Source organism: Heliangelus exortis, chromosome 1 (assembly GCF_036169615.1).
Source record: "Heliangelus exortis chromosome 1, bHelExo1.hap1, whole genome shotgun sequence".
Classification (NCBI taxonomy): Eukaryota; Metazoa; Chordata; class Aves; order Apodiformes; family Trochilidae; genus Heliangelus; species Heliangelus exortis.
Window position 1 is genome coordinate 21120872 of NC_092422.1, and position 27349 is coordinate 21148220.

General features: G+C 42.8%; 1 protein-coding gene and 1 long non-coding RNA gene across 3 annotated transcripts in view; one reads left to right on the forward strand and one right to left on the reverse strand.

Moving 5' to 3' along the window:
• Positions 1-27349, forward strand: part of MTUS2 (microtubule associated scaffold protein 2) — a 285443-nt gene that overhangs the window by 226803 nt on the left and 31291 nt on the right. For both annotated transcript variants that reach the window (XM_071736550.1, XM_071736559.1), the window contains exons 7-8: positions 5219-5317; positions 11255-11463. In XM_071736550.1, the coding sequence (XP_071592651.1) occupies positions 5219-5317; positions 11255-11463 (308 nt within the window). The remainder of the gene's footprint in view (positions 1-5218; positions 5318-11254; positions 11464-27349) is intronic.
• Positions 5342-26233, reverse strand: LOC139792840 (uncharacterized). The gene is made up of 3 exons (XR_011724406.1): positions 26011-26233; positions 15026-15118; positions 5342-6248 (listed from the first exon to the last, which is right to left on the reverse strand). It is a non-coding gene; the product is annotated as an uncharacterized lncRNA (long non-coding RNA).

Sequence of the window (27349 nt, forward strand, 5' to 3'; positions counted from 1 at the left end):
GTTCTCTTGTTTGTGCCTGAAGTTCTGATCCAAGCTCCTGAGCATCAGGTTGCTTCTGGTTCCAGACCTTAGCTCTGCCCACCAGGCTGAATTCAGCACTCAGCAATTCATGAAATTAAAAAAATGAAATATTTTATATTCTTTTGCCTTGTTGTGAGGTTTTGTGTGCATACGTTATGACATACCTATTTTAGCTTGATTATTCTTATTTAATGTCTACCCCACTGACAAGTGACTGTTATTCCCCATCATAAATCTAATAATTTTTGTGCAATGACAGTAGCTATAAGGAATTCATTTGAACAGCTTGTTTCTACTGGGCCCATTAAATTAAAGATGATCAAAAACACTGTTCAAGAAACTCACCCAATCAATTCCCATGCTTTTACAAGTACCAGTAAATCATATGTAACAGGGCAGGCTGCTAAATACAATCAGTCAAGATGAAAAATAGGAGGCCAGTGTTATCACAGGTCTCACCAGCAAGCTTGCAGTGTAAAATGTGCTTCTTTTAATCAGCTTCTACAAAATCCAGACAGCACAATCTCAGCAGGAGGAAGAGGGATCAGCTAAGGTCAACTGAGGAGGTAAAAAGTGAGCACCAGTGCTCTTGAAGAGATGGAGGGAGGAAGAGTCTGCTGCTGCTTTGTTCCCTTTTGCAAGCACTTTCTGTTTAAAGCTGAACAGTGAATTCACAGTGGGTTACATTCACCTTGTTCCTGAACTAAACATAGGTATACAAAGCACTCTGCTGCAGGGGAACGTGGGATGTTCAGCTGCAAGTTTTCCAAACGCTGCCCTGGGACCCACTCTGAAATATGTCACAGCAGAACTCCAGGAGGAGGTGGCAATAAATGCCATGGGATCCATATCAAATGACAGGAAGAGAAGGAACAAGTTGTTTTTACTGTGAAACTAATGTTGGATGTTCTAAGATACCCTGAGATTTTCTGTTCAGCCCAAATAACAGTTCGTTTTGTCATGGTTTTTTTCCTTTAGTTTAGTTTAGTTTTGTTTTCTAATACCAGGTAAAGAGGCATTGCTTCCTCATATAGAAAGAAAACACTTTCAGACAACCCAATGAAAAGACTCCTTATAATTTTTTTTCTTATCAGATTAACTTTATATCTGAAACAAACACAAAGGGAAAAGCACAAGCATTAGCCATTTCTACTTCAATGGATACATAGTCTTTCTTCTACATCTACTTACTTATTCACTGCCTTTCAATGTCTCATAGATCACAGGAAGTAGAGAGTCTCTAGAGACACTTAGACAGCTCTTATTCTACAGAATCCATCATATTTCTATCTTTGCTCAAAGTGTGCAAAGATGTGTCATTACTCACCAAGGACATGACTGGTCATGGGTATCAGGGGAAAAGGCAGAATAAAGCTGGGAGGGTTGTCTGTGTCTGTAAGTGACTAAAAAATGTTCCTTGGGGTCTTTTAAACTTGCATTAGTTAACTTACAAAATATTCCTGACAACAGCTGGAATCCAACTGAATGCAGCCAGTCCCATTGAGTTGTTAATGACGTGTACAGTGTGTTAGGATTTGTTCTGGAATAAATACTCAATGTATAATTTGTTCAAATGTTTTCAGTCTGAAGTGGGGAAGCAAATTAAAGCCTCTCCCACTGTACTGGCTTTTATAGACCCAGAAAAGTACAGGCAAATCCAAGAGCTGATTCAGCAGCAGCTCTTGATGTCTCAGATGAGCTTTATGTAGATCTGGTTCCTGGGCTAGAATTCAACAATGATGGGGAAATAGAGAAATTTCTTTGATTTTCTGCTATTTTTCCAAGTGGATGCTGAATGATTTAACACATCTGGAGTGGTTTACCTTGTATTTCTAATTATTTTGCTTTTGCTCCTTCTGTTTAGTTTGAAACAGACTGTGTATTAATTAGGAAATGTAAATACCTTTACAGAACTCTGCTGCTGGATGTATTTTTCAAAAAGAAATGCTATAATTGCACTAGGAGAAAACACAAGTATTTAGGCTTACGGTTATCTTATGACCTGAAATATCAATTTCAGTATACAAGCACAGCTTTTAAAAGAGAAGAAACATTGGAAGATTTGTAAACTGAAATGGAATGTAAATTCATATACAAATTAATAGTTTGTAGCTTTGATTCCTGTCTACTGGAAAGACAACTTCTTGCTCCATGAGCTCCCGTAGTGGAGGGGTTGGCAGAGCCTTGGAAGCTGTTCCTGAAGTTAGTGGTGGTTCTGCTCTGCCAGGAGCCTTTTGCTGGGAGGCTCAGTGCTAAGAGCTTTGCTTATGCATCCAGCAGGAATAAAGCTATTTACAGGCATTTAGCACACAGGTAATTGGAATTAAGTATTTCCAACCCTGTGAGTTTGAAGTAGATTTTGTTCCAGGTCCAAGTTAATATGCTTTTTAAAAGCCAAGTTTGAACAAAATTAAAACACTGTGCAGGTTCAAGAAATACATACTTGTGGTGCTTAACTTCCTTTTATAATTGAATTTTACACATATTTTTATGTCATGATTGCATGCTCAACACCTTTTGACATTTCACAACACATATTACAGTTAAAATGTTATTTGATGTTTTACATGGGTTCAAGCTGATAATAACAATGAAAATGTCTGTCTTGTTTCCTGAGTTACAGTGGAGCATCAAACTTAAGTACATTATTAAAAGTTTGAGTTACTCCTAGTATACTCTGAGGTAGAAAAGATCCAACTGTATCACCTGCTGCTGTGCCCTATCCCTCAGGACAGCATCATACTGATCATCACACCAATGCTCTCCTACAGACTTTTTTCAAACTGAAATTCTAGATGCCTGCAAAATGACAAGTTCAGAGCCCAAACTCTTGTCATTTAGAAAAGATTTTTCTCTGTGGGAACTTCTCTTGAAATCAGCATGTTTCTCTTTCAACCAACAACAGCAGTTGTTTCAAAAGAGAAGAGAAAGAACAAAACCTATTTTTAGAAAAATATTAAGCACAAACTCTCAAGGTCTCATGCCAGGGACAGCTCTTCCCCTGAGATTTCCCTGTGGGTGATGAGCTTAAGCAGAGCACTAATGGTTTGTTCCTGCAGACTGTCCTTTCTTTTGCCTGCTGTGTGCTTCCTCTATCACTCCCTGCTGAGGACAGTCACAGAGTGGCCACCAAGACCTTTCTGCTGATGAAGGAGAAGCCAAGTAATTGTTACCTCTACCTGCCCCTCTTCTCAGTCCCTTCCCAGCAAAGCTGTGCTCTGCACTGGCCCTCCCTTTACTGCACAGCCCCTCCTGGCTTCCCTGGTTGCTGGATTGCCACCCCTACCAGACCTTAGGAGCTTTCCTGATCTTGTAAACTGAAGAATGACAATTGTCCTCATTTCTCCCCTTCCTATTATTCCTGCCATCCTGTCCTTGCCAAAACACATATTTGCATCCTCACTTTGCTGCTCTCCCACCTTTCAGAACTTACATCTCCCATGCAGCTCCCCTGCCAGGCACCTCCCACATGCATCCATCACTGCTCTCCACAGACCTTACCTTGCCCTCTGCAAAACAGTGGTGCTCCCTGGGCTGCTTTGCTTATTTGATGTTTTCTTTCAAGTGAGCTCTAGTTGGCCAGTTGTTCCTTGCTTTGTGCTTGAGGGGCTGAACTAATTCCCCAGGTGTCTGAGACATTGAAAATGTCTCAAAACCAAAAGTAGTTAAGTATTTATGTGTCCCTTATTACTGCTGAAAGTATAAGTAAAACACACTTTTCCTACCATTTTGATATTTGGCATAGCAAAAATTACAGAAGAGCTTGGTATATAGCCCATTTGTGCATCATATTTTTATTTTGAAAACCACAGAAAAGACCTCATTGCCATGAAAAAGTAATGCTCAAATATGAAACCATATACACTATGCCTTATAAAACAAGCTCTGGTTTTGACTCATGGTTCCCATCTCAGGTTGCTTTCACACGGTCCTTAACAACAAAATGGCACCATAAACTTATTTTTCGTTCTGCTTTTGTAGTACAGGTGGCAACCACAGGAAATTTATATCCTCAGTCACTCACTGTGAGCAGTATCAATCACAAATGAGAGCTGTAGCCTCAACCTGTAGCATTTATAAACTGCAGAGATAGACCAAAGTAAAGGTATGAAGAAAAGTTCAACCTTTACCAGCCCCCAATGACTGATGGTGCAGTTTGCCTGCCAACAGTGGGAGGAAGTCCAGCAGGGTGTTAGATTTTCCTCTGTGCCATCCTTAGTTGTACAAAGGACTTTTGCATGTGCACTTTGCACTTTGCAGAAGGACTCTGCAGCCGAATGCTGAGAGGCAATTCTAGAAAATAAAAAGTTCATCCTCTAGTGCATGGCAAACACTGAGCCTGCAGCTCACTGCTTGCAAGTCCTGATGCTGACAGAAGTGGAATGGTGAATGATGGATCAAAAATAAGCCTGATACTGTGACTAGCTGTGGCTTTGGAGGGAGCAGAAAAGTGTCCCTGAAGCTTATGATCCCCTTATAAAATTATCGCTTTTCTCCACTGGTGAAATAGGCAGATCACATGTGCATTAAGTAAAATAGAGGATACTTTTAGGTTTTGAGCTGCCACTGTTTTTAAGCAATATCAAGAAAATATGGGTTTGTTTTCCTGTTTCAGATACTTTAGAGTCTATGGGACATTTTCCTGTAAGATGTCCACGAAAGCACTCATGAGAGGAGAGAAAGTTAGTAAGGCAAACATTGATTTTCCATTACAGCAAAGTGTTTTGCCTTAAATCTTTGTTTTTCCAAGAGCTCTGGGGCATCATGCTGTCAGTGGGAAGAATTAGTGGCTGCAGAAAAAAAATAAATGTGGAGGTTAGGAGTAATCTGGAGAAGAGAGGAGAGGAGAGAAGAGGAGAGGAAACGAGAGGAGAGGAGAGGAGAGGAGAGGAGAGGAGAGGAGAGGAGAGGAGAGGAGAGGAGAGGAGAGGAGAGGAGAGGAGAGGAGAGGAGAGGAGAGGAGAGGAGAGGAGAGGAGAGGAGAGGAGAGGAGAGGAGAGGAGAGGAGAGGAGAGGAGGAGACTCAACACAGAACAGATATAGCAGATAGGATGGGCTACCTATGTAGCTCTTTGTGCCTTAATAGCATTACTTGTATTTTGCCATCTGGCATATATCTTAGTGATATAGTTCTTCACAAGTGCAAACAGAATTATAAAATGGGTTTCTTTCTACCTTTATTTTTTCTCTAAAACAGGTATGAAGAAAGAAGTACAAAAAGATCAGGATGCTAACAGACCAGCTGTCTCATCCCCTAAGAAATCAGCTGTAACAGCCACCAAGCTTCATTCACCAGGTAATTATGAACCCAAAAGCACTGTTTCAGGGAAGATTTAAACTTAATGACTTTGCATCTCATGTTAACACACTGCAGTCTGAGACCTGCTATTGTTAAATGAAGACTGATTGTGCCCTAGGTTCATTAAACTGGATGTGAGTACACCAGACTTTATCATACCAATGCATGGGCTGAATAGACTTTTTTTTTCTTTGTTGTAAACATTCAGTCATTCTCCTTCAAAACAAAGAGTTGTTGCTTTTACATGTTTAAGGGCACAGGAGGATTTTTTGTATTGTTATAATTTTCGTACATGAAAAGAGATCAGAAAAATATAATGAAATCAGGGATACCTCAGGTAATTACCTGGAGTAATAATATATTATTCAGAATCTACTCTTACTGTTGTGCAGAGGCACTAAATTTCCTGGACTATTTCTATGCACAATTGGAAATGGGATTATCTATAGAAATAACCTTCAGAGTGGTACTGGGGCATTGTCAGCTTATGGCTCAATATTGAGCACAAAGACATGGTTTTAGTATTTCTAAAGAATACCTTTGTTTATTTACTAAAATTTAAAGAAATTATTTCTATTTATATGTATTAGGTGTACGTTAACAAATGTATAAAGTACCTAAAGGCTTTTATGAGGCTGGCTTTTGGCTGGTTTAAATGCTTCTGAAATGAGAGGGAACAGTCCCTCTGATTTCATTGTGCTTGCAGTTTATCTTTTGTTCTGTTACATCATTTGCTAGACTTCAGCTAAATACTTTAATGTCATCTATATATAGCTATATAATACTTGAGTTATAATTATGAGGATAGAACTGCATGTTTCTTCATTTGATGGTAAAGCAGAAAACATGTAGAATGGGTCTTCAACTCCTGTAACTTGTATCGAGTCTCTTACTGTTTACTGAAGTCAGTGCCTTTCCTTCTCCTTCCCTAAAAATAAAATCAAGAAAATGGAAGGTTAGATTTCATATTCCCAGGCACCAACAGGACTCAGAGTTATTCTCCTTACTAAGATAACAGGGTACAAAAAGATGAATACTGTCCTCTGAATCATATAATTTTCAGGCTATTTTGCACCTGGTGAGGTCACAAAGAGAGATCCAAAGAAAAATATTTTGCAGATAGCTCCAAAGCAGTAGCTCACCAGCATCTGTAATGATATGAGTCCACTTTGGGCACCAGCACTGACTGTGGTTGTAGCAGCATGTTACAGAGCAGGGGATTTGCTTCTGCTAGAATTAGAAAGCAAAACAAAACATTTCCACTGATGGCTTAATGATTTTCAAGGCTTAAATTTTTGGCATATACAATTATAAAATTACAGAATCACAGAATTACCTTGGTTGGAAAAGCCCTTCAAGATGGAATTCAGCCATTAACCTAACAGACCAATCCCCATCTCTTCATAACCCTTTCAGGTAGTTGTAGGTAGCAATAAGGTCCTCCTCTCAGCCTCCTTTTCTCTTTTCAACCCCAGTTCCCTCAGCCTTTTAAGACTTATGCTTCAAACCCTTCACCAACTTTGTTGCCCTTCCTTGGACAAGCTCTAGTAGCTCAATGTCCTTTCCATAGTGAGGGGCCCAAAGCTGAACACAGTACCCAAGGTGTGGTCTCACCAGGGTCGAGTACAGGAGTAAGATCACCTCCCTGCTCCTGTTGGCCACACTGTTCCTTATACTGGCCAGGATGCCTTTGGCCCTCTTGGCCACCTGGGCACACCACTGGATCCTGTTTCTTCAGGTGTCAGCACAACCAGGTCTCTCCCTCCTGGACAGCTCTCCAGCCACTCCTCCCCAAGTCTGTTGTAGCCAAATTGCCATACCCAGCATCTGACCTTATTGAAACTCCCTCAGCTGGCCTTGGCCCATTGATCAGGGCTGCACAGATCCCTCTGCAGAGCCTCCCTACCCTCAGGTAGATCAACACTTCCACCCAGTTTAGTTTCATCTGCAGATTCACTCAGGGTGCACTCTGTGCCCTTGTCCAGGTCATCGATAAAGATGTCAAACAGGAGTGGCCCCAGTGCTGAGCCCTGGGGGACACCACTGAGGACTGGCCACCAACTGGAGTTCACTCTATTGACCACAGCTCTCTGGGTCTGGCCATCCAATCAGTTTTTAACCCAGCAAAGCACATGCTCATCCAACACGTGAGCAGCCATTTTCTCTACAGGAATGCTGTGGGAAATTCAGGAGGCCTGAAACGTTTCTTCATTCTCACGACATGTTGAGTAACTGCCCTCTCTCCATCAGACTGATTTTGGATTTCTTAAGCTTGGTTGTCAGAAATTATGGCAATCTAAAATTGTTTATCACTGCAAGGATCAAATAGGAAAAGAAACCTCATTGCCATTTGTTTTTTAGAGTAGCCTTTAGTAGTCTTTGAAAAAAACAACAGCACTAACAAAGCAATAAAGGCAGACAATCTTTTCGCCCATTTAACAATTAAAAAAAATAATCAAAGTAGCTATTAAACAGGACAAGAAATGAGTATAGCTGGGGCTAAGGGCAGCATCATAGTCTTTCCTCCACCAGGATCAATGTCTCCTGTGGCATTTACACTCTGTGACAGGAGAGCAAGTGCTCCCCAGGTAACTCCACCACAGCTACATGTGACCATCAAACAGGCTCTAAAATTTCTGGGTGCTGTTTCTGGGTTGTTTTCCCTCTGTTACTCTCCTACTCACATGCAATTCCATTTAAGCAGTGACGCTTTTTAACTGTCATACAATTTCTTTTTTTTTAGCCTTGAACCTGATCTTTATCATTTGGATCAATTCTGAAGACACGAGGAAGTTTTTAAATGCAGTCATGTAGGGATCTGAATGGTTCCTACTGATGCAATTCCATTCCTGAAATCTCTGTATAGGAGCTGATGTACAAAGATGCAGGTTCTCTCCTCCCACCCCATTGCAGGGTGGTGCCATCTGTTTCTGACATCTATCAATCAAGAGGTTGCTTGTTTTCAGTCCTCTGAAAGTAATTTTCTCACTTTCCTTGCAAAACTATCAGAAATCAGGCACTTCAGAGGGAAATAAATTGCATTCCCCATCGAAATCCTCATGGACTGTGCTAATTATGAGTATATACTTGTTATGTCTCCTCTAGTTCAAACACTCCATAGATTAAAAAGACCTGGGAGTTCTGAATCAGATCAAAAGGGTTCAGTGATTTCAGTATACACAGGGTCTGCCCCCCTGGTCCCACCATCAGCAAAAAGGACATTCAGGATCAGGGCCAGCATCATTAATATATACCCTGTTTTATACAGAGCAACACAAGAGAGACCTCAATAGCAGAAGAAGCTTAGTAAGCTGCTTTTCAGACCCAAATGAACCGAGAAATTCAGATTTATCCCTGAGGAGAGCAGTGCAGTTTAATTTACAAGGACAGCTTCTAATACTGACAAGGACAACCTAGACATGTGCACTTCAAACATTCCAGTGAACAGGAAAGCTAGAAAGATGTAAGACAAAACAACTTGATGAGTTTCTGGTTTAATTAAAACTGGACTGATTTCAAGGGCTTCCCCCTACACTTCTCCCTGTGCCTTCTGATGTACCATCAACAGGCTGCCTAAACAACCCGAGAGTTTGTTATTTATAAAAATATTTAAACATACATTTTTATGGCTGCTGCTTTCCATAATATCTTATTTTGTGAACGTGCCTATTGCTCAGTTAAGGGCCCCTTTACATGAATGAAGAAATCTCTAAGAAAATACCATTCCTGCACTAAAAGTTATACAAGCTTTAACTGACAGGAAAATTGATGAAGGGCAATAGCTGTGCTGGTTAAACTCTCTTAATGACAGAAATTCCTCTCCATAATCCCATAGTCTGTTATATAGGTCCTGAAACATCATGAAGTTAGTCTTGACATGTTTCAAAACACAGTGCATCTCTTTGCAAATCCAAGTCATGGTCCCAAAGAGTCTCAAAGGCTGTTTTGCACTTGAAGGCATGAAGTAGCATCTCTGCTGGAGCTGGCTCCCTCTAAGCTTAGCCTGGAGCCAGAACATAGTCAAGCAAGTTGGAAGTTATGTTTCCAATGGCTCCTTGCAAGATGGAGATCTGAAAAATGTAGGAATACACTCCTGGGGTACTGCTTTTTCAAAGCCATTCTGCTTTCCTCTCTGATCTAGTAAAATTGCCCTACGGATCTATTTGCACACTCAGGACACGGCCTTAAAGATCTAACATATCTAAAACATATCTTATAAAACTGCCTCTGGAATAATGCTCTGCTTCACAAATTGGCTCAGACTGATACCAGCAGGTACATCTTTTGTTTTTTAAGAAAGGGGTAGGTAGTCTCCGTGGCAGAAGACTGTCCCCATTACATTTATTGTGGGGAGATTGCTTCTTGTGAGATATTGCTTCTCTATTGTTTTTCAGGAATTGTCTACTACAAGAGTATAAAACTACAAGATATCATTTTTTTTCAGATTCTTGAATAATCAATCCTTTCTTCTAACACAGAGATGTTCAGTTTTCCTCTGTATCCAGACCAATGTCCACCATCTCTAATAACACATGGGAACAAGGTGTCTGATTCTATTTGCTCTCTCTTCCTTAATGACTCCAGCTTCTGGGCTACAAGCTTGGGATTACTGGGAAGAGCTAAGGAGAAGAAACAGAAATTCCTGGCCAGTATTCAGCAATGAGCTGATAAGTACCAGCTTTTAGCAGAAACAATCAGTAATCTGTGCAAAGTTTTTTTCCAGCTGACCATAAATGTTTGCAGAAGAGAGTTCTCAAAGAGCTAACAAAATAAAGACAAAACTTGTTGTCCAAGCAGTGGCTTAAACAGCCTGACACTGCCAGAACACTACCCCTTCTTGCTTCATCCTCATAACTGAGTATATCCAGAGAAATGGATTGCTGACTCAAGCAAGACTGGAACTTAACACAGGGTAAAAACCTCTCTCCTCTGAAGTGACTTACCATGAGTAAGCTTTAATTCTTGTGCCATTCATGTGAATATGACACTGTGTCTGAGCTGATACCCTAAACCCAAGCTCCACTAGGGGTTTCACATCTTTATACTGGCTCAGGCTTGGTTCAGCCCAGCTTGGAGCACATCAGAGGATCTAGAATCTGTCTAGACCCATTCTGCAGGGAAGCCATTTAGTGAATCTGGTGTGACCAGTGGTGGTGACAGCAGCTATGCAGAGCCAGTGGTGTAACCAGTCAGCATTACACAGTACCTGGTGGCATTTCTATACAGATCTGGTTTGTGTTGTAATTAAAAGAGCCAGGGGAACTGGTAAGGTAGACTGCATTGTTGTTGAAAATATAAATAGTGACATCCCAATAGCAAACACCCCATGTTGTGTTTGCATTCAGGGAAGAACAGCTTCAGCCCCACATTGTTCAATTTGGAGACAAAAGGAAAGCTGCAAAGGCGAGGGAAATTTGGCATCTCCATCAGGCACCAAGCTTGGGGTTCAGGTAGCCAAAGAAATAATCTGTGGAGTGTAAATGCATCCCTACTGTTTTCCACATCTACAACAGGATAAGGTGAATCTCAGCCTGAAAGTGCCCATTTCTCTCACTGCCTTTCAAGAGAGTAGAGCATCACACCACCAGCTGCAGATCTCTGTTCTTGTAGATGCCTAACATAGGTGAGATGACTCCTCTAACTGCAGGAAAGTTTGTAAGATACCAGTTTGTCAGTAAGAGCTCTCCTCAACTTGGAGCAGAACTTCAGGCTCAGAGCCTGGGATGACTGAGCTTTGGCCTCTAGGGAAACTTATTTCATTGTGATTTTTGGTTGGGTTTTTTATTTAAGTCCTTACAGATCTGTGTGAATGCTACAGACCTTTTTTTTTTTCTCTTGTAGGACTGAGTCACAAGGGCCTTAAAAACACATGAAGGTCACGTCCATACATATAAAGTAAGTGACCCAAATGGTCTTTTCTACTCTCCTCTATAGGACATCCCAAGCAAAGACCAGCCACTCCAAAGAATGGATTCTCCCCCAAACCAGGAGAGAGCCGAGATGCTGAGAAGCAGTTCATTCAGAGGCTGAAGGAAAAGTGTGATGAGCAGTCCCGACGACTGAGCAACATTCAGGATGAGTTTAAAAGGGCCACCTGTGGCTTTGATGTCTTTGCTATAACAACACAGCACTTTTTCAGGCAGGTAAGTGCAATGGGGACTTTTTACCATTGAAAAGGTACTTTGCCTTTACACCAGTCGCTTGCCCAAATTTATTCCACAGACTTTGAAACTTTGTTCTTGGGAGCAAAGCATGTAATTTCTATGCAACAGTTACTAAGAGGAGGGACTTATGTTTTGATGCCATGCGTTGGAAAATCAAACTTTAGGAACTTGGAAGATGAGTAATTGTGACTGCAGCATTTGTCACAAGCGTGGAGGAGTTTCAGGATACTTTTTGGAGTGAAGCAGATACAGAAAGTTGGAAGTCCCAGTCCCCATTCCCTGTCTGGAATGGAAAGTGTAACTGAGATACTGATACTTGCAAACAAATACAACAACAATCTATTCATTTAGTCAACCAAAGGTTCTGGATGAAGGAAGATTTGCTTTCTCACAGTATCTATCTACTGTTCCTCTTCACCACAGATCAGGTGGAGGGGTCCCTGTTACACAGGTGTCTGTTCCTGAAGACTTTAGAATAACATTAACTTAGTACTTAGGAGTTTACATTTGCAGGTATAGAAAACATAAAGAAAATTAGATAAGGTTATTTAGACACTAAATTTGAGATAAAATGAGTAAAGTTCAAGAGATGCCCACAGTAACCAAAAAAGATTTGTAGGCATTGCTTGTCACAAGAGATTCCTAGTAATCTTGGAGACCTAGCTGGGCTCTAAAGTTCAGACAGGGCTCATCTGATGCCCACATATTTTGTACCATCCCAGGTCAAGCTGGTGTCCCAACTACTTCATAAAACAGGCAGACCAGCAGTTGGAACCAATGTTTGTATAATATTCTTCATTGCCTGTTTTTCTGCTTTTGGAAGAGACAAGAGTAGACTTTCAGTATTAAATTAGGGAAAGAAAACCAAGAAACAAAACAAAGATTCAAGCAGTCTTTACAAACTCTGAAATACTTTATTCAGTTATTTTTTTTTATGCTAGTGGGAAAGGTTACCTTTGAACAAATACTGTTCACTACTGTCACACTTTTCCCTAAGTAGGAGCTGATCTTGCCGAGGGGAGCTTCACTGAACTGAAAAAAACCAGGGAATTTTTAAGAAGTACTAAATATTTTAAGTACCTTCCCAGGGGACTTCCCCCTCAATTTTTCTTCAGTCTTGACATTTCTGGGCTTGATGGGCATTTATAAAGCCTTTTCTTGTGCCTTTTTTCTTTTTTTTTTTTTTTAGCTGCCTATGGAGTGTTCTTAATTAAAGCAGAAAGAAACAAAAAAGGGCAGAGCAATGACTGCTCAGCTTTGTCTGTGCTTTGTCCACTGGGGAGAGATTTCTCATCTCATGCATCATTCACAATTTGCTGAAGGAATTCTGGAAGCTTGGGCATATGTCCTTTGTATCCTCTGGATATGTTTTAAATGAGAACAGCTGCTGCAGCTGAGCTTTGAGATGGCTCTCACCCTGTTAGATCTGTCCTGAGAATGCTTCCTAAATTGAACACCTCAGGGGACTTTATTTTACAGACTTCTCTCCAAGTCCTGGCTGGGCATAGCTGTGCCTCATGTTCTCAGCTCCTCTGCACTATCAGGCCAGGGGGGTTACCCTAATACTGCCTTAAGTGCCTGGAGGGTTTGGAAGTGAAAAGTAATATACCTGTAGAATTTAAGCATCTTCAGGCTTGGGTGGGATTAGATGAAGATTTTTTTCAGATCCACTATTGAACCTGCTTACTTGTGTCCTTACCTGTGTCCTTACCTGTGATATATATATATATATCTGCACATTACTGTTTGTGCACTGCAAGACATTTGTGTCTTGCTGCTGACTGCTGGGAGCCATGTGAAATAAACCTCTCCTAGACACAAGCACCCTGACTTCCCTTCCTGACACACTGCACAGTGAGTATGAGCCCCACAGTTATCTGATAGGCATTCACCTGTGGTACCTGCATTGGGACTACAATTGCTTTAGGCTCTATTTTTAGTAAATGGAGGCCAGTGAGCACTTCCAGAAGCACCAAAGATCTGAATTTCTGCCTGAGGTACTTGACTGTCTTGATGGAAGCCTCCAAAGAAGCCTCAGGCTGCTACACTTTTAATTCGATGCTTAAGTTGAGAGCCTTCCTGGAGTGGAATGATCTGGGACTACTCAGGCAGTTGCATAATTGAGCAGTCAGTTGTCTTGCAACATAGCCTCAGACTTCCAAGTTTTTGAGTGTTATTGGAAAATACAATCTGTAGACATTTTCTGAGATGGCATCATTGTTTGAAAGCTTGAGCAAAATTGTTTTGGTAGGTTTTGTATTAAGGCAGCATGGAAAAAGAAACTTTTCCCATTATAAAAATAATAATAGCTGTGTGTATTTGTTTCTGAGGAGCCTGCAGGCAAAATGGTTGTGGTCTGAGTACAACTGCAGTTTAGCAAGGGAATAGTAGTTGTTCAGGAACAAGGTGGGGAGTTACTCCTCAGAGGTTTGGGTTTGGTTTGTTTGGCAGTTCTGCTCTGCTAAGCAGGAGGCCCAATCCTGCTTTGGTGCTAGGGAACCTCTTTGGGCTGATAGGACCCATAGCCTAATTTCAGTATGTCACTTTCTCCTTACACCACACCAAATAATGTCCAAAAGGAAGATTTTTCTCTGAACTGGATCTGAATTCTGTTGGAAAATGCATTCCCAGGAAAAAAGGACTTCAAAGGTCCTCCAAAGGTCCTTCCAAAAGGAAGATTTTTCTCTGAACTGGATCTGAATTCTGTTGGAAAATGCATTCCCAGGAAAAAAGGACTGGACTGAGACTTCAAAGGTCCTCCAAAGATCAGTGTTTGGACAGGTAGGATTGTCCCAGTGTCCATGGCTCTCTCCTGTTGCTCGCACTGATTCTGTTCTCTTCCCAGAGTTGGGGAAAACACAAATGCTCTTCAAAGACCTCTTTGTGGATGGGGGGACTGATCTGTCCCTGTGCACTGAGGGTTTTGTATAGTCCTCCAGATTTGGGTGGCTTTTATAGAGGGTTTGATGCACCCTTCCTGGTCCCACCATAGCTTGGCTCCCTGGGAGCCTGAAAAGTCCAACAGGCAGGTTTAGCTGGAGAAAGAGAGTGTCAGTCTGTACTATTTAAGTACAGATTTGTAAGTACAAAAAACAGATTTGTAAGTACAGAAAAATATCCAATTTTAAGTGCTTGCTGTAAGTAACCTTGAGTTTGGATGCCCATTTTCTTTGAGTTTTGTTGGATTTGTTTTCTGTCTGTTCTAGAACTGATTTTTATTCTGAAATCAGCTCTCATTCTCAGTTGAGAATGCTCTTAATAGGCAAGATTCATTTAATAGGCATCAAGGAGTGCCTGACATGGAGCATGGAGTACAGACCCATTGAATGACAGCTGAAACAATTTGCAGTCCTGGGGAAAATCCTGAGCATCTGAAGAAGCTGATGATGAAGGCAGTGAACGAAAAAAAAAAAAGTAAAGCAGTGATTCTGACATAAGTCTTCAGCTAGTTATGAAAAGTAATGATTGGAGTGCTGGTAGACAACATGGCCATTAATTATTATTTAGTTAGCAGATTAATTAGTTAAGACACATGATTTACACTGTCTGGCTGCTTCAAACTTATTCTGAAGAGGAGTAGATTGAGGTTGTCCTTGTTGGGTGGTCATCATGTCAATATCATCCAACCCTTGTCCTGGGAGGGATAATCCAAAGTGAAGAACTGACTGACAGGAACTGGAGTGATACCCTGAAGCTGATACCATAAAGGTTTTTCAGAGCAAACATCACAAACACCTCCCAGTGACTTGAGCCACTGTTGACCTGGTCTGGCCTCTCAGCCCAGCAGTGATGACATCCTGGCCCTTGCAGCCCTGCTCAGCAGTGGCCCTCAGCAAAACCCTTTTTGGAAGTGGCAACGGTGCCATCTACAGGAGAGCAGCCCTAAGTGACAGATTCTGGAGAGGAAACTCTGCACATCAATATTGAGGGAAAACCAATCCATTTTCGTGTCTCTGGTACACTCAGAGCAGAAGTGTTTGTACTCAGGGCTGTCATGGCTAAACTGCAAGGAGGCCCTGGAGACTGAGCTCATGGCTTCCTTCCAGTCAAGAACAGCCAAAAAGTGGAGTTCTGTTAACAAGTTCTGCCTCTGAAATTTCAAATTAGGGCTCCAGACCTACAGTGCATGTGAGACCAAGATATCCTTTCTGAGCTGCAGACCCCAAGGGTGGAAGCAGGTAAGGGAAAGGGCTGTGCTGGGGAATATTGTCCCATACTCTGTGTGTGCATGGAGAGGTTTCCAAACTTGCAGCAGAGCACAGCCTTGTGCTGCTGTTTTCATCATGGGGACAAAACTGCTCGGAACAGGTCCCATAGTATGGGCACAATTGGATCAAATGGGAGCAGGGGAACCTCAGAGATGCTCTGCACTAGAGCTGGGACAGCACTGCAGTGTTTGATGACATTGTAGCACTTTGTCTACCAACACTGGGAAAGATTGTTCACCAGTGAGCAGTGCGTGTGTCTTCATACCCAAGTGTGGGTGTAAGTACACACCTTCCTGACAAGTAAATTCACAGAGCAGCAGCCTGAAAAATCTTGGATGTTTGGGAAAACCTATTTCCCCATTCAAATCACAAATATGTGTGTGCTTGTGTGTATTTTTCAGAGAAATTTATCTGTCCTGTGACTGGACAGTGTGCCACCCAGTGCCATGTAACTATCTCTCCAAATGCTCATCACCTCTTCTGCTAGAGGTAAAATGAGTTGCAGTGGTTATAAGTTGCTTGACACTGTCCACCATTGCCTATAAAAGAGTCATTTGGGTTAAGATTTCAGGTGTTAATCTCAATCTGAGCTGAAAATACTTTATTTTCACTACTGCCTCTGAGAATGTGTTTAGGAGAAATACATCTATTGCTTGTGCCTGGTGGGGTCATAGTGATAAGAAGCCAGCACTTATCAGAAAGGATGGCTTTCAGGGGTACTTGTTTCCCACATTTGCAAAATATTTTAGAATTTAGTCCAAGCACAGTCCTTAGAAAAGTGGTACGCCTGCTTCATCATTATTACAGCTTGGCTACACTTGCTGTATTGAGCAAGTTCAGTCTTTTCTTTGCTTCTGCTGGAGACCAGACCAAACAATCTTTTCATTCTGTATCCTGGAAAAAATCCATTTTGGACTCATTAGAACACTATAGAGATGTGACTCAGAACCATTTTGTTGCTAGACAAACAAAACACTTTGTTTACTTGGGAGGAGAAAATTAGAAAGAAAGTTTGTCATTTTTTAGAGCTTTCTAATTTGCTTTTTAAGTAGAAATGCACAAGATTTGGTATTGTGAGCTACTAGTTATTGTAAAACAGAGCAATAAGAATCAGAAGGTGTTCTTTTACATGCAAACATTATGATAAAGGCTCTATAATGCAGCTGCTATGGGATCTGCAGGACACTCAGACATGGTCAGTCTGCCCAAGGAATGGATCAGGGTTTGTGAACTGAAGGAAATTTCCTTCTGCAGGTCCCCTGCTCAGCTGCCGTGAATGCTAAAAGACAGGCAGTGAGAAATTAAAGCTCTGCAGGGATAGAAACATTAAAGCAGCTGAATATCTTTGCCCTCTTCATCCTCTGGGTATCTGGATGTTATCAGAGCATGCTACATAGAGGCTATAAGAAGATCAGCTTGTCCAAGCTCTTCACCTCTGTGCCAGAGGGTGTCCCTCATTTTTCACTTGCACAGCATCTCTCGGTGCTCAGTGCTTTGCTGCTCTGACTGCATTTGCCACACTGCACCCTCTGGGGCTGCCAGCAAAACCCAGTCACATCTCTATACTGTACTGATGAGTCCAAAAAGGACCCACCACCCGCCTAACATGAGATCTAAGGGAACTTTTTAATTGCCCTGTGCCTCATTTCCCAGCTGTTAGATGGGGACACCAGGGAATTGCCATCACATGAGGATGCCGTGGAGGAAAAAATCTGGTATTTGTGAGGCACTCTGATGTCTGGGTGAGACAACAAAAGAACAGCCAGTGAGGAAAATCAGCACTGCTGTCAGTGCAGAGGATAGCTTGGGTAATAAGCAAGGCCTTGGGCTACATAATGAATGAAAAAGACAAGCAAATTCAGAAATAAGTATTGACATGCCTGTTCACTGGGAGAAGTGGCAGTGCTGTTCTCTACCCTGTGCTGTGCATGCAGCACACTGGGAGCTGTAGCAGAGAGCTCAGATTCCCTTTTGCAGACAGTAATATTCCCACTGTTCATGTTCATCTACACCAAATGGGCAGGATGAATATTTTGCATCCCTCACCAGTTCATCCCACTTGCCCTTGGCAGTGTTTCCTGTGGTGCAGCACCTGGCACTGGGCTGCTGCAGAAATGAACAGCAGTTCATATCCTGGGCAGCACCACTGGACTGATGGCTGCCTCCAGGGCAAACAGGCTGCACAGATGTTCTTATCTCTGATTTCATCTGGGGGGGGGGGGGAGAAATAACCTTCATTTCTTCCTTTTTTTAATAGTTTAGTACTCTGAGAAAAAGGAAAAGTATATATATTATATATACCATATATATCATATATAGTGTAGAGAAGAGACAAAAAAGAATTGTTAAATTGCATATATTAAATGCTACTGATAAAATAAGCAGGCTGAAATAAAACTGAAATTATATACTTCTATCACAAATACAAACACCAACATCTTGTCTATCGGGATGACAGGAGTCAACCACAAAGAGTTGCAAAGGAAAGCTAAGATATCTTTATAGACAAATATATAGATATATAAGTAGACTGAATAGTCCCAGAAATCTTGAATGTGCTGTGAGGAAAACTTAGTCCTTAATGAAGTGTTTCTTATCTTTGAGCTAGAAATTTCCTGTTTCCTTTTCTCTGTGATGTGCCTCCTGTTCTGGTCAGAGCAAGGGGTCAATGGGGGGCTCAGTCCAGCTCAGTCCATGGCCACGGTGTAGGTGTCAGATGCAGGTGACAATGTCGGTGTCAATGGACAGACCCAGGGAAATCCTTCACCTGGGAGGACTTGTGGGGGATGTCTGCCTGCAGATCATGGAAGGAGCCCTGCCACCTGCAGTGTGCTGGCTGGGGAGCACTGGGTTTCACTGCCACTTACCATCAGGGTGCCTGAACTCTGCCTTTTTCTGGGGCTGCCCTTGAGATGCCTTTGCACATCTGAGGTATGGTGCCCCAGATGCCTGGCTGTGTGCTGGAGGAGGCCCCTCTTGGTCCCACGGATCTGCTGTTCCAAGCAGTAACTCAGCTTCTTCAAGACCAGAGAAAACTATTTTTTCCCTGTATCTGGGGTGCTGCATTACTTGGGACATGGGACATTCTTCCTGTACCTGGCATAATCGCCTCTCTCAGGCCAAGCCTTAGCCCTGAGGATTGGTTTGACCACAAGGCTGTTAAGTAGTGATCCCTTCAGCAGCTGAAGTTGGCTGGACATGGCTTTTGGAGATTTCAGGACATGGCTTTTGGAGATTCTTGAAAAAATGTGTGATGTTGAGCTGCTCTAAGCTACTCCGTACTTAATTCCAGGCAGAAGATAAGCACCAGGGCAGGATTTCAGGCAAGAGACAAAGCCCCAGCCCTCTGGAGAATCACTCTGAGCATCCCGTGGCAATGAAAACCCACACATAACTTGCAGGCTAGGGAAATGGATGCTTGATAGGTGTAAGTGCTTGTGGAGTTATTCTGTGCTGGAAAGTAGAAGAAAAATGTTCAGGAGGGACTGGATCTTGTCCATATCTGCATTTCTAGTAGGATCCATCTTGCAAAAGAAACCAGTTTCAGGGTTTCTTTCTGCTCTGACTGTAAAGAAACACCTTTAGATTTGACACAAGCTTTCAGATCTTTGGCCTGATTTTTTTGCTTTCACCTTTTGCTAACTAGTAGTGTTTAAAGCCAACACTTTGCAAAGAAGCATAACATACTCAGAGCTGTGGCTAAATACATTACAAGGATTAATTTAGAAATAAACATGGAGCAGTTAAATATATGCTGTATATTTGGGTAGGTGTCATGCATATGACTGTAATGTTTGAACTTCTTTCCTGTGGTCTTGGAATATCTTCTATAGCACACAAAACAACATTTCAACTATCTTTAGTTAAAATGAAGTACTGGAAGTTACTGAGCTTTTGGTAAATTTAAAAAATCCTGTCTCCTCTCCCCTGCCTCAAAGTGATATTAAATTGTCACTTTCAGAAAGACTTTAGAAAATTACTTACTGTGTTTCCTCACCACTGCGTATTTGTAAGCTATGAAATTCTGCTGATATAACTCTGTCTCTTAAAAATTACTGCTGCTGTCCCAGGGGGTGTGAGTGCAAATATCATGAGTCTTCTGTGTAGATCCATCAGCAGATTCTTTCTCAGCTGATGCACAAGAGGGGTTTTGTAGCAATGCAGTGGAATTTTCCCTTTTGATGAAAATTCTTGGTAGGTATGAGGTTGCTCCAGTGCAAAACAAGACTTGAAAAATGCAGAGAGACTGTGACCACAGTTCCTCTCAGTAGGGGACTGGGAATCTTCCAAATAGAAGAAAAATTGTTCCACGTGAAGCTGCTGGAATTTTTTTGCCACATTACTGTCACAGGATGTCAGCACTTGTCCCTTGCTCCGCTTGGCCTCAAAACACAGCAGCTTGAAGTTGTCATTGGCTTTGGGCTAGAATAACTCAGAAGTGGAAAAGAGGAGAGGAGATTCCCTGTTTGCTGGGAGAAGAAGGGAACATTTCTCTACAAAGTTGATTTAAGAAAATGACCATCTGTTGCCAGATACTCAGAGGTTTGGAATTTAGAAATACATCCCTGGGGATGTCTCCCTGGGCAGAGGGCAGGTGAGGAGTTCAATGAAAACATGAATTTGTTTTAGTTCCTTTTGAACTGTGTGTATAAACAATGTTCCATATGAGGAAACATGAATTCCTTGTCAGCAAGAGATAGTTTGGAATTGACTGCAGATGCTTACTTTGTACCATTCCAGACATCAATAGCTAGAAAACATAGGATTAAAGTGTTCTCTGGTGAATTTTGGTCCATGGCCTTTACAAGCTACTGACACAAAAATAAGTGTAAGGCTACACTAGCAGAAATAACAAAAGTCTGAAGGAATTCTGTATAGATTCTGATATTCTTTTCATATGAGAACTGATTTAAAAATGGAGTCAGCCATCTGAGCTCTCACTTGAGAAACAGAGACCACGCAGTCCATGCTAATTTGTTCAATTCTAGAGTAAACGCTCTATTCTTCCAGATATAAAATGGTATCCTTGTATTATAAAAAATATATTTTTAAAGTTTGCTTCCATGTAAGTTGTCTGAGGATTGTATAAACCTCGTGGTACTGAGTAATACACAAAATGTGAAACCTTACTGTAAATCTAAGGGAAATTGCCATGCTGAGCACATCTGGCATGATCTTCAACTCTATCTGCATCATCTTGATGACACTTCTGACTGGCTTCTCATATCTTCAGAAACCCCTGCATTTTTAATTTTTTTTTAACTTAAGGAAAAATAAAAATAACAGACCTGATCTGGAAAATAATATATTACATGTGTATGTAAAAAAAAAAAGCAGTGAGGAAAACAGTGTTATTAACAACAGAGCTACAGCAGAGAAAACTTGTAATCTACCTCCAAGAAGATGAAGTGTAGTAGTGAATGTATTTTTCTCATTTTCTTGGGCCACTGTGGTTTTTAGTCTGACAAGATGAAGGGCTCAGGGTGTTGTGACAGGACTTTACTCAGAGATGGCAGCAGAGTGTGGAGACTGCTGTGCAAACTCCACGAATACCTTTGTGCCAGGGAAGCTGACCTTGTGCTAAGGGGGTTGTCTCTGCCCAGATTTGCCGCTTCCTCCCTGGTTTAGTTTTAAGCCCATCCTGATCCACTGTCCAAACACTTGTGTGACCATAAAGAAAGGAACGGAAAAAAATCAAGTGTCTAGGAAAGGGGAAGATGAAATCACCAGCTTTGACTCACCTCTATTGGTCTCAAGCACTCACAGAAGCACAGTGTGACCCACTTTGAACAAGCAAAACTTGGAAAGATAACTCAGGACTAGTTGAGAGTGTTCCAAACTGCTCTGCTTGCAGGTATTGAAAAATTAACACTACTGATAATACCTTGGTTACAGGCTTTGAAGCCCATGCTTGGCTTATTGAAGAATAAATTCAGTCAGCCTAGTTGTCTGCAGTTCTGGCAGTATACTCAACTTCTGCCTTGTAGATAAAATTCTGAGGAAGTCTTCCTCCTCATTCTGTCACAAAAATGTAACTAACAGTGTCTGAAAAGAGTATGTGCAGAGAAATAGGCAGTGCTAGATGTCCCTTCTCCTTGCCTTGTTCTTCTGTCTTTGTCATGAATGATAATTCATGGCATGGCACTCAATCATCTCTGAACCTGCTGTTCTAAATGTTTCACTGGAATACCTTTGTTTTACCCTTCCTCAGCCTTAGACAAAACCCTGGCCCTCAGTGAATGCCACATCAGGCTTCTCCTTGCATCATCCTTTGGAGGCATTTCATGTCACTGTCACAATCACCTCTCGCTGTTGAGCAGAGAGAATGTCAGGAGGCAGCACTTGCCAACCACCTGACATCTTCATCACCCTCTGGAGCAGAGATATCACAGAAGCTGCAGAGTCCCTGTTATACCACAGGTCATCTGAGTCTGACCTTCAAGTCTCTCATTCCTACAGACTTCTGTTTCCTGTCTCCCTTCTGTGATGCCTGACCCTTTGTCCTCTGAAACATGTTCAGAACAATTTTTCCTTTCCCCTGTTTCATCTCTTCTTTGAGCCAATGATTTTTGTTTCTTTACCAGGTGAAGCAATTTTTCCTCTTGTGGTATGCCCCACCTCAGCCTTCTGTCCTCATTATCTCTCTCCATATTCCTGTGGTGTTATCTTCAGTCTTCATGGTCCTCACTGTCTCCTTCAGTTTTCTCCTAGTTTCCTGTGCTTGTTGCCATAACTGCTGATCCTGTCCTATCAACTTATTCTCAGAGCTGGCAGTCCTCTTGCAGGCAAAGCTGTGGCCTTTACATTCCCCTTTAGTGTCTTTTACTGCTCTTGCTCTCAGATGTTATCTGTTCAGCTGAAGTTAAATATTTGTTTGACACCCTTCACCCTTACTGAAATGCCCTCAGTAAGCATTTTCAGTGTTTCATACAAGATGAACATCAGGCAGTTCCCTTAAGGATTCTCCTTCTCAGTGACATACACAGTAGAGTGCTGTTACCTTCATCTCCCTCAGCTTTCCCAAGACTTTGGCTCTGTTTTTCATTCTCATTTTCCTCCCTAGATCTGCATCTTCACACCAAACATTACTTGCCAGACCTTTGTTCTTCCAGGGGAAGTGCTATGTCTCATCCATCCTCTGTAACATAGGCAAGCATCAGATACTACTGCTTACATGGGCCAGAATATGTGCTTAGAATCCCCATGAAAGGACTTATTTCTTATCCTCCATAAAATAGAGGATACACAAATACCATGATGGAGTTAAAGAGCATTATGTGCTTCATTTGGGAACTTTAGTAAATTATTAAAAATGGCTAATTAGGCCTTACCTTTCCCAATTTAAGTTGGGCAGATGTAAAATATTGGAACTGCTTGAACAATAAATGAGAATTAAGCTTATTGTGGCGGAAGGCATTGATTCTGTCAGTGTAGGAAAAAAATAATGTCCATGATGCCTCTTTACTATTAGACTTGGTTACTTCTAGACTAAGTAGCTCCCCTTTAAGAAAATACTGCTCTCCTCCTTGAGCTTTAGTTACCCAGGAACTTTACCTTTTGAGATGCTGATGACATTTTGCTTCCACTGAAGTAAATGAAGTATTCAGTACCTTGTAAAACATATCCTATTAAGTCATTTGTTGACCAACTGTCCTCATTTCCCACCAGAGGTTTCAGAAACTCTTGCAACTGAGTATATATTTCCAAGTTCACGGACTTTCATTCTTATGTAAAATGTATTTTTTGACCTTGTGCTTCTCCCTCTCCTACTGTTCTTCTTCCTGATGTATTTATAGAAAGCTATCATTTTTTCAACTTTACTGTTGTTTTCTTAGGCAGAAGCAGATATGTACTTACATGGCACCCCTCCAGCAGTACAGGCTATATATTTTCTGGGTCAGAACTGATATCCTTAAAACATGGGTGAGCAGAACTCTGTGAGATTTCTCTGTGCCTTTCCATAAAGCATTGAAACTTCTCTCTTCTCTCTTGCCTATAGCATAAGGTTGTATTTGCTTTATTCTGAGCTGGACCATAGACATAGTTCTTAGTCATCCTATGACTGAATAAGCACCACTTGCTTTTGCAGTGATTTTCAGCTGATGAGTCTTCATCTTCTACTTAAAATTCCTGTGATTTTTCCCTATGCCTGTGACCTTGAACTTCTCAGTGTTTTATGTTTCTTCTCATGTCCCCTGCTCAAGTCCTAAATATCATTCTGCTTGGCAAGCACGCTGGTTTGGCTCTTCCCTTGATGAACAGTGCATCCCAGCATCTCATTAGCAGTGCTCCTGATTTTTGGCTGAGGTCATAAGTGAAATGTAATTTGCCCCAAGGCCTGAGCTTTGAACAGCTCCATTAGTTATCCACGCTCATCCCAGTAGTTCTGTTTATTACCACTCCTTAACCATCTTCCACTGAATGGTTTCTCCCTGCTTAACACTTCTTCAGCAGCTCCCCATCTTTCCCAGCCCAACGAGTAGTGTTATGTTAACATCATATCTCTGAAGTTACTTGGTCCCCAGCAGGTGGGAGTTACATATTACTCTCATCTGAAGCTCTTTTGTTGTGCAGTGGCAGCAGGGATATATCTGCCTCTGCTGCTTTGCTGTGCTTGACACTTTCTTAAGTGTATCATTCCTTGAATTATTTGATCCAAGTGTCACATGCCACTGAAATCAGGCATGATTCCAGCAAGCTGATTCCAGCATTTTTTAATTTAAAATGGAAAAATAAGTAAGAGTTGATAATATAAAAACTTGGTCTGAACCTGCTCTTTAAAGTAACATTCTCATAGAAACTGGGTATAGGAATTGTCCTCCCCAGGATGCACCTGGTTTGCTAAACATTTTGCTCCTGCCTCAATTATTCTTATTTTCTTTTCTGTATACTTATTCCCATAGGCATAGATACCTTCAAATGTGTGTTCCAAGTCCTTCATGTAGTAACTCACCTCCAGTCTGGCACATGGTCCCATGACAAAGACCCCTCCTGAATTCTCTTTCCTTCATCCTCCTTTTTGTGCATTTGACTGAAGAACTGCACTTTAAAACAGTTTCCATTTTCCTTTTGTTTTCTCAGATTGGGTCTTTCCTCACCTTAATACTACACAATGTGACCTGCAAGATGAGTCTTTAACTGAATGAGTTTGGGCTCACTTTTTCCAAAAATACCTAAGCTGGCCAAAGAGCCCAGCTGCTCCCCCATCCTCTCCTTACCCTTTTTCAGTGCTACATCCTAAGTAAAATCAGCTTCTGGAGGCCTAATTCACCCTTACCAGAAGGACAACACGTGGCTTCTGCTTAATTGAAGTTCCACTTGATCATTTATCTTCCAAGTTAGTGATTAAGTGGTACTAAAGTGGTGCATAGACCTTACTAGCTAATATCTGTCTTAAATTTATTACCACACATAAAAAGAAAATCTACCATTATTAGTGGTGTGGGTGAGGAAGATGGGTGCTTCACTTTAAAAGACTAATGAGAGGAGTAATGACAGGCTTTTACTTTCCTAATAGTCAGACATGTTGATCCAAATACTGTAGCTATCATGGCCAGCTCAGAGAAGTGGCTGTGGTAATTTGTCTAGAATTTGGCATATTTTTGGTTGCTTTTGTTGTTTGTGATATTCTGAAACTATGAAGTCGTGGCTGTGCTGAGGAAAAAGAGCAAGAAATAAGCAGCTGACACAAACCAAGAAGTTACCCAACAATTAAACTGTGATCTTGCGGGTCCCTACTATTTTCCAAATCACTTGATGCATCACCAGACACAGTAGAAAATATGACTAAACAAAAACTCTGAGGCAGATTGGCAAAGATGTGAGCATCTTTCCTACCAGAAGGCAGAGGTGTTCAGCATTAATAGCAATGGGCTTTTCCTGTATGTCTGGTAGTGATTTGGCTTTCAGGAAACGAACGCTTTTCGAGTTTAAACAGTGTAGGCATTTACAGCACAAATGCCACCTTGGTGTAAGTCATTGAACTGCCTGACCACTTTCTAGCATGATCTTTCATGCAAGTTGTTTGGGCAAAATCCATCCTGCTGATCGGAGGCAGCAGCCCAGGAAAGGTGAGGCTGCTGCAGCTCCATGTCCCAGGTCCAGCCAAGAAATTCCATTCCTGGTGGGCACACACGTATGGTGCAGACATATACACCACATCTATGTATACATGCAGGTTAGGGCCAGGGTTAGTTAGGTTATGTCATATATATATATATATATATGTTATACATGGCCAAACAACCCCTAAGCCGTTGAGAACTGCAAAAGCCTGTGGGTACATTGCAGAGCTCTGTGCTTCTGCAGTCCCAGGTACTCACCGAGGGCAGTGATCTTCCTCGGGACTGAAATAAAAGACTTGAGGGAAAGTCCTTGTTGAGAGACGAGAGCGACTCGGGAGGGTGGCGGACCCCTTGGAGAGGGACACCCCCACCTCCACCCCCCGACCTGCGGACCAAGGGGCAGCCGGAGGCTCAGGCTGCAGAGAGCCCACCTGAGCCTCCCCCGGGAGAAGCGGAGGGCTGGGAGCGGGTACCCGTGCCCCCGTGCCCCTGTCCCCCCGTCACCCCGTCCCCCGTCCCGCCCCGCTGCCCGGTAGCACCCGGCCCCCGCGCCGGGGCCGCGCAGCGCTGCGCCCGCCCAGGGATGCGCCGGGAGCGCAAAGCCGAGCTGCGCAGGGCTGCGGAGCGGCCGCAGGGCCGGAATGGCTGAGGGGGAAGGCAGAGACGCCGTCCAGGGGCTGCACTGCCCATCTCACGCCCTGGGGTGAATTTGAGAGTGGTGCTGGCAAGCAGCCTCGCCAGCAGCGAGCCGGGAGACGCTCGGGATGAAGGCACCGTCATCCAAGTGGCTGCGGAGGACGGGGACTGCCGTGATCGATGGCTGTAAATGCGGCATGAAGATGAGACTCGGGCCGGGCCGCCTCCCGCTGAGAGCCCAGGCTCAGTCCCGCATTTCAGCGTGTTTGGGGCTTTGGCTGCGAAGTTTCCACACCTTTCCCTGCCGTCCCTCGGCCCGACACCTTCCTGCGATGGCGCTGCTGGACCTGCCCTGCTCTGGGCAACCCTTTGCCAGCTGGAGCTGCCGTCCCACATCTCTCCGGGGCGGCCTGAGCAAGGGCACCGGTGCGCAGCAAGGGAGGGAGGGGAGCGGGCAGCCCTCCGCGGGGGGCGAGGCTGCCCCGCACCCGCTGATCTCCTGCAGCCGGGGCAGCCGCCGGCGGGACTCCCTCCCTGACCCGCTCACCCGAACCGGGACTGGGGCTCGCTCCGCTGGCAGCACCGCCGGGGTGCCCGGCAGCCCGGGAGGAGTAGGGCAAGTCTGGTGGCAGTCCGGCTGGTCGCGGTCCTGGCAGGATGGGCAGATGCTGCTCCAAGTGTTTGTCGTGCCTTCCGTGCGAGGAGGAGACGGTACTTTTGCCTCTTTTGATCCTTTAGGGAAGGGGCAGGAATGCAGCCGTTCCCGCGCTCGAGCCTGTGCTGCTGATGCTTCCAGCGGCACATCCCGGGGTGGCAGCGAGGGAAGCGATGCTCCTGTTCACTTACAGTGTGCTGAGCTCTGAGGAGCAAGTCTAGCTGTTGCTTTCAGGTGCACTGCAGTGCCTTGCATAATGTTATCCTACAAGAAAGCTGGGGAGAGATTGGTTCCAAAGGCGT